We start from the raw sequence: 7,500 nt of genomic DNA on the forward strand, positions 1-7,500 counted from the left end.
ATGTTATCAGGATAGTAGGGCTAACGTTATCAGGATAGTAGGGCTAACGTTATCAGGATAGTAGGGCTAACGTTATCAGGATAGTAGAGCTAACGTTAGCAGGATAGTAGCGCTAACGTTAGCAGACTAGTTGGTTACCAACCTTGCAAGTTGATTTGTAGCAATACATTCATTAAATATTTGTTTGTAAGTTTGGTGAAAATGAAACCATTAGTCATGGGTGTAAACGATTTTGGTTTAATTTGAAGTTACACATCGGAAGTTATTTCTGTTGGAGTTTACATTATTCCCTATAATGTAAACTAGGTTGGCTTACAGCATCCTATATACAGTTGAAGTCAGAAGCTTACATACACCTTAGCCAAATACATTTAAACTCAGTTTTTCACAATTCCTGACATTTAATCCCAGTAAAAATTCCCTGTCTTTAGGTCAGTTAGGATCACCACTTTATTTTAAGAATGTGAAATGTCAGAATAATAGTAGAGAGAATGATTTATTTCAGCTTTTATTTATTTCAACACATTCCCAGTGGGGTCAGAAGTTTACATACACTCAATTAGTATTTGGTAGCATTGCCTTTAGATTGTTTAAGTTGGGTCAAACGTTTCAGGCAGCCTTCCACAAGCTTCCCACAATAAGTTGGGTGAATTTTGGCCCATTCCTCCTGACAGAGCTGGTGTAACAGAGTCAGGTTTGTAGGCCTCCTTGCTCACACACACTTTTTCAGTTCTGCCAACAAATGTTCTAAAGGATTGAGGTCAGGGCTTTGTGATGACCACTCCAATACCTTGACTTTGTTGTCCTTAAGCCCTTTTGCCACAACTTTGGAAGTATGCTTGGGGTCACTGTCCATTTGGAAGACCCATTTGCGACCAAGCTTTAACTTCCTGACTGATGTTTTGAGATGCTGCTTCAATATATCCACCTAATTTTCCTCCCTCATGATGCCATCTATTTTGTGAAGTGCACCAGTCCCTCCTGCAGCTGAGGTCTTGGCTGATTTCTTTTGATTTTCCCATGATGTCAAACAAAGAGGCACTGAGTTTGAAGGTCGGCCTTGAAATACATCCACAGGTACACCTCCAATTGACTCAAATGATGTCAATTAGCCTATCAGAAGCTTCTAAAGCCATGACATCATTTTCTTGAATTTTCCAAGCTGCTTAAAGGCACAGTCAACTTAGTGTGTGTAAACTTCTGACCCACTGGAATTGTGATACAGTGAATTATAAGTTAAATAATCTGTCTGTAAACAATTTTTGGAAAAATGACTTGTGTCATGCACAAAGTAGATGTCCTCACCGACTTGCGAAAACGATAGTTTGTTAACAAGAAATTTGTGGAGTGGTTGAAAAACGAGTTTTAATGACTCCAACCTAAGTGTATGTAAACTTCCGACTTCAACTGTAGTACATCACACACAAAGGAAATTCCAACATGACTTCGGCAAATCTTCTGAATTCTGATCAGTTGTATGTAATAACTCCAAACTAGAAACGTGAGGTTTAACTTTGCATTGGGACTTTCGATGCGTATACTAATTCAAATCCATATGTGGTAATGTTTCTACCTACATACCGTTTAACAGTTAGTTGTTGGGCGAAAATGCACCGTCACTGGTTGAGTTCTGTTTTCGTTCTTTGCTGGTTCCTCTTTTTCCCCCCCATCAATGCACGTTTGTTGTGGTGAAGCCAAAGCCACTATATTTCATGCAAACATACACACATCGCATTAACATCTGTAGTTGTCCCTTATAAGCTCTATCACAATAACAATAGTTTATATGCATCTGTGGTTACCTGCAGTCGCTAACGAGACACCTGACTGTCATGTGTCTCAAGCGTGTGTCCCCATTTCCTTGGTTTCAGCTTTCTGAATGTAACCGACGTGTTGCTAGCCTGCACAACGACCACCTCATCTAGCCAAATGCGGTAGCGATCACACGTATGACAATACAGTAGGGTTATGCGCGTTTAAACGGATCGTTAAAAAGAAACGAAACGGATTTGTCTGTAACATTCATTGCTCATGCCAGCTGGCGGCTCACGAGTGACAACGTTTGATCATTCATTCTATGATAACGCTCGAGGCAGACGTGGCATAAACGAAACACGGATGTCAATGACATTAATTAATTAGTTCATCTATCAACTCATTCATGAATTTATTCTGTTCACCGGCGACGCTCAGTCAAAACCGTTTAGATACTAAAGCTTACAAACCCCATCGTCAAAATCCGGTGGGCTACGCGATCCTCGTTCAAGCATCCCGTGGAACCAACACCGGATCAAGCGATGATGCCATGCATCTGTATTCTACCCGGGCCGATTAAATATTTACCTCCGTTCCGGTGGTCTACAGCCGCGTCTCCCACTGCTTCTGCTTGTCTTCCTGCTTGAATCCTGCCACACGACTTAGCTGTCAGATTTCTGGTTCTCTCGCTCTACTGTCACAGGAAAACACTTACACGCATAGCATCGGATGCGATTTGATTGAATCAGGTGGGTGGGAGGGGAGGAGGAGAGCGATAAGAGGGCAGAGGAAGGAGGGTGATTTTGCGTAAAAACAGCCCATAGATCCCCTGGGCCTTATTGATGAAGTGTGGCCTACATAGGACAACTTGTATGAATAACCTTTAGGCTACTCATTATCCAGTATGGTAAAAGCCTTAACCTCTTAAATTGTTGTCAAAAAACAAACATCAACGTTTCATCAAGCCTTTCCAGACTGTTAAAGTCCATATTGTATTACGATAGTACTGTATTGTTAACTGTTCCCATCTGCAATCTGAACCTAAAATCAATGACTCCCTTGATCAGCACACAGACATGCACACGTACATACACACACACACAAACAAAACACACACTACACAGCAGTATCTGCTATCTGACTGGGGTCAACTGGGGCCTAAGAGGACTGCCAGGACCCAAGGTGTGAAGGCGTCTGAGGAAAAGCCTGTCTCTCTCTCCCTCCCCTCACGTCTCTCTCTCTCCCTCCCCTCACGTCTCTCTCTCTCCCTCCCCTCACGTCTCTCTCTCTCCCTCCCCTCACGTCTCTCTCCCTCCCCTCACGTCTCCCTCCCTCCCCTCACGTCTCTCTCTCTCCCTCCCCTCACGTCTCCCTCCCTCCCCTCACGTCTCTCTCTCCCTCCCCTCACGTCTCTCTCTCTCTCCCCTCACGTCTCTCTCTCCCTCCCCTCACGTCTCTCTCTCCCTCCCCTCACGTCTCTCTCTCCCTCCCCTCACGTCTCTCTCTCTCTCCCCTCACGTCTCTCTCTCTCCCTCCCCTCACGTCTCTCTCTCTCCCTCCCCTCACGTCTCTCTCTCTCCCTCCCCTCACGTCTCTCTCCCTCCCCTCACGTCTCTCTCTCTCCCTCCCCTCACGTCTCTCTCTCTCTCTCCCCTCACATCTCTCTCTCTCCCTCCCCTCACGTCTCTCTCTCTCCCTCCCCTCACGTCTCTCTCTCTCCCTCCCCTCACGTCTCTCTCTCCCTCCCCGCAAGTCTCTCTCCCTCCCTCCCCTCACATCTCTCTCTCTCCCCCAAGTCTCTCTCCCTCCCCCCAAGTCTCTCTCTCTTCCTCCTCTCACATCTCTCTCCCCTCCCCCTAAGTCTCTCTCCCTCCCCGCAAGTCTCTCTCCCTCCCTCCCCTCACATCTCTCTCCCTCCCCCAAGTCTCTCTCCCTCCCCGCAAGTCTCTCTCCCTCCCCTCACATCTCTCTCCCTCCCCCCAAGTCTCCCTCCCTCCCCTCACATCTCTCTCCCTCCCCCAAGTCTCTCTCCCTCCCCGCAAGTCTCTCTCCTCCTCCTCCCCTCACATCTCTCTCCCTCCCCCAAGTCTCTCTCCCTCCCCCAAAGTCTCTCTCTCTCCCTCCCATCACATCTCTCTCCCTCCCCCCAAGTCTCTCTCTCTTCCTCCCCTCATATCTCTCTCCCTCCCCCTAAGTCTCTCTCTCTCTCTCCCTCCCCTCACATCTCTCTCCCTCCCCCTAAGTCTCTCTCTCTTTCTCCCTCCCCCCAAGTCTCTCTCTTCCTCCCCTCACATCTCTCTCCCTCCCCCCAAGTCTCTCTCTCTCTCTCCCTCCCCTCACATCTCTCTCCCTCCCCCCAAGTCTCTCTCTCTCCCTCCCCTCACATCTCTCTCCCTCCCCCCAAGTCTCTCTCTCTTCCTCCCCTCACATCTCTCTCCCTCCCCCCAAGTCTCTGTCTCTCTCCCTCCCCTCACATCTCTCTCCCTCCTTCCAAGTCTCTCTCCCTCCCCTCACATCTCTCTCCCTCCCCCCAAGTCTCTCTCTCTCCCTCCCCTCACATCTCTCTCCCTCCACCCAAGTTTCTCTCTCCCTTCCCCCAAGTCTCTCGCTCCCTCTCCTCACGTCTCTCTCTCCATCTCCGTCTCTCTCCATCTCTGTCTCTCTCTCTCTGTCTCTCTCTCTCACTCTCCTTCTCCGTCTCTCTCTGTCCCTGGTGCCAATGGTAGATATACTGTAGGCTACACACCTTTGTGAGTCATCTGTCATCAAATTGACACTGGTATGCTACTTCCTTCCTTCCAGTGGTTGCCCCTGACAACGTGGACCAAGTGGTTTTTGGACATGGTAGCATAATCAGCTGTGACAGGCCCTTAATAACGTGAAAACATGGACATAGTGGAGTTGGGACATGGTAGTATAGTCAGCTGTGACAGGCCCTTAATAACGTGAAAACATGGACATAGTGGAGTTGGGACATGGTAGTATAGTCAGCTGTGACAGGCCCTTAATAACGTGAAAACATGGACATAGTGGAGTTGGGACATGGTAGTATAGTCAGCTGTGACAGGCCCTTAATAACGTGAAAACATGGACATAGTGGAGTTGGGACATGGTAGTATAGTCAGCTGTGACAGGCCCTTAATAACGTGAAAACATGGACATAGTGGAGTTGGGACATGGTAGTATAGTCAGCTGTGACAGGCCCTTAATAACGTGAAAACATGGACATAGTGGAGTTGGGACATGGTAGTATAGTCAGCTGTGACAGGCCCTTAATAACGTGAAAACATGGACATAGTGGAGTTGGGACATGGTAGTATAGTCAGCTGTGACAGGCCCTTAATAACGTGAAAACATGGACATAGTGGACTTGGGACATGGTAGTATAGTCAGCTGTGACAGGCCCTTAATAACGTGAAAACATGGACATAGTGGAGTTGGGACATGGTAGTATAGTCAGCTGTGACAGGCCCTTAATAACGTGAAAACATGGACATAGTGGAGTTGGGACATGGTAGTATAGTCAGCTGTGACAGGCCCTTAATAACGTGAAAACATGGACATAGTGGAGTTGGGACATGGTAGTATAGTCAGCTGTGACAGGCCCTTAATAACGTGAAAACATGGACATAGTGGAGTTGGGACATGGTAGTATAGTCAGCTGTGACAGGCCCTTAATAACGTGAAAACATGGACATAGTGGAGTTGGGACATGGTAGTATAGTCAGCTGTGACAGGCCCTTAATAACGTGAAAACATGGACATAGTGGAGTTGGGACATGGTAGTATAGTCAGCTGTGACAGGCCCTTAATAACGTGAAAACATGGACATAGTGGAGTTGGGACATGGTAGTATAGTCAGCTGTGACAGGCCCTTAATAACGTGAAAACATGGACATAGTGGAGTTGGGACATGGTAGTATAGTCAGCTGTGACAGTAAGACAAGAAGGAGGTTGGTTTTCTCTTTCTCTCTCTTTTAGCTCTTTCTTGTTTCCGAAACAGAGGTAAGGAGCTAAGGAGGTAAGGAGGTAAGGAGCTAAGGAGCTAAGGTGCTTAGGAGGTAAGGTGCTTAGGAGGTAAGGAGGTTACAAAGATCTGAAAATAGGATACACAGAAACTCACACACAAACACACACCAGATTGGAAATGATTGGCGATAATGTATTTAACATCATGTGGCTCTTTGCTGCCCTCTAGTGTTGATGGTGTGTTGTACATTTACTGTATATTTACTCTGTATTTAATGCCTTGTTGAACATATTTGAAATACTGCCTATGACTTTAATTGTGTGTATGTGTGTTTTTTTTACTCAGTCGGGGTCTCATGTTACTGTTGCGAGTTGGAATAGTAGAAAGCACAAGCTGTCATTTCTAAATTTGGTTATGCATTAACCGTGTTCTCTCATTATGTCAGTCACTGATAGTCACTCAATTAGCCACGTCAGCTGCCTTGTTTTTAGACTGGTAGGTTAGTCTAGTGGCCAGCTATCTAAACTTGTAGTAATCATGATTGAATTACCTCCCGGGCGCCCCCCCATTGATTTAGCCAATCACTGACACTCAGATATCATATTAAAAACTTCAAACAGCTCACTTTCTTCTCTACTCCATGGCAAAATTAGTAGAATTGAGGGGGTTGTGAACCGGGCCAGTTGGTGGAGTTGGTAATGGGGCCAGTTGGTGGGGTTGGTGACGGGGCCAGTTGGTGGGGTTGGTGATGGAGGCCTGTTGGTGGGGTTGGTGACGGGGCCAGTTAGTGGGGTTGGTGACGGAGGCCAGTTGGTGGGGTTGGTGACGGGGCCAGTTGGTGGGGTTGGTGATGGAGGCCAGTTGGTGGGGTTGGTGACGGGGCCAGTTGGTGGGGTTGGTGACGGGGCCAGTTAGTGGGGTTGGTGACGGAGGCCAGTTGGTGGGGTTGGTGACGGGGGCCAGTTGGTGGGGGTGGTGACGGGGCCAGTTGGTGGGGTTGGTGACGGAGGCCAGTTGGTGGGGTTGGTGACGGAGGCCAGTTGGTGGGGTTGGTGACGGAGGCCAGTTGGTGGGGTTGGTGACGGGGCCAGTTGGTGGGGTTGGTGACGGGGGCCAGTTGGTGGGGTTGGTGATGGAGGCCTGTTGGTGGGGTTGGTGATGGAGGCCTGTTGGTGGGGTTGGTGACGGGGGCCAGTTGGTGGGGTTGGTGATGGGAGCCAGTTGGTGGGGTTGGTGACGGGGGCCAGTTGGTGGGGTTGGTGTTGGAGGCCAGTTGGTGGGGTTGGTGACGGAGGCCAGTTGGTGGGGTTGGTGATGGGGGCCAGATGGAGGCCAGTTGGTGGGGTTGGTGACGGAGGCCAGTTGGTGGGGTTGGTGATGGGAGCCAGTTGGTGGGGTTGGTGACGGGGGCCAGTTGGTGGGGTTGGTGTTGGAGGCCAGTTGGTGGGGTTGGTGATGGGGGCCGGTTGGTGACGGGGTTGGTGACGGGGGTTGGTGATGGGGCCAGTTGGTGGGGTTGGTGACGAAGGCCAGTTGGTGGGGTTGGTGATGGGCCTGTTGGAGGGGTTGGTGACGGAGGCCAGATGGTGGGGTTGGTGATGGGCCTGTTGGAGGGGTTGGTGACGGAGGCCAGATGGTGGGGTTGGTGACGGGGGCCAGTTGGTGGGGTTGGTGACGGGGGCCAGTTGGTGGGGTTGGTGATGGAGGCCAGTTGGTGGGGTTGGTGACGGGGGCCAGTTGGTGTTGGTGGTGAGGGGGACCGGTTGGTGTTGGTG

General features: G+C 49.3%; 1 protein-coding gene and 1 long non-coding RNA gene across 3 annotated transcripts in view; both read right to left on the reverse strand.

The window, feature by feature from the left end:
• Positions 1-1,642: 1,642 nt before the first annotated feature.
• LOC115193429 (uncharacterized) lies at positions 1,643-2,573 on the reverse strand. 2 transcript variants are annotated; one of them, XR_003878181.1, is made up of 2 exons: positions 1,803-2,325; positions 1,643-1,703 (listed from the first exon to the last, which is right to left on the reverse strand). It is a non-coding gene; the product is annotated as an uncharacterized LOC115193429 (long non-coding RNA). The 2 variants fall into 2 exon arrangements; XR_003878180.1 differs by lacking the exon at positions 1,803-2,325 and adding an exon at positions 2,344-2,573 and having other exon boundaries at positions 1,670-1,703.
• A 3,785-nt stretch (positions 2,574-6,358) lies between these two features.
• LOC115194998 (extensin-like) overlaps positions 6,359-7,500 on the reverse strand; it is a 26,871-nt gene continuing 25,729 nt past the window's right edge. Inside the window, exon 2 of the mRNA XM_029754899.1 lies at positions 6,359-7,500. This exon is cut by the window's right edge and continues 271 nt beyond it. Coding sequence (XP_029610759.1) covers positions 6,359-7,500 — 1,142 coding nt within the window.

This window comes from Salmo trutta, chromosome 5 (genome assembly GCF_901001165.1).
Source record: "Salmo trutta chromosome 5, fSalTru1.1, whole genome shotgun sequence".
Classification (NCBI taxonomy): Eukaryota; Metazoa; Chordata; class Actinopteri; order Salmoniformes; family Salmonidae; genus Salmo; species Salmo trutta.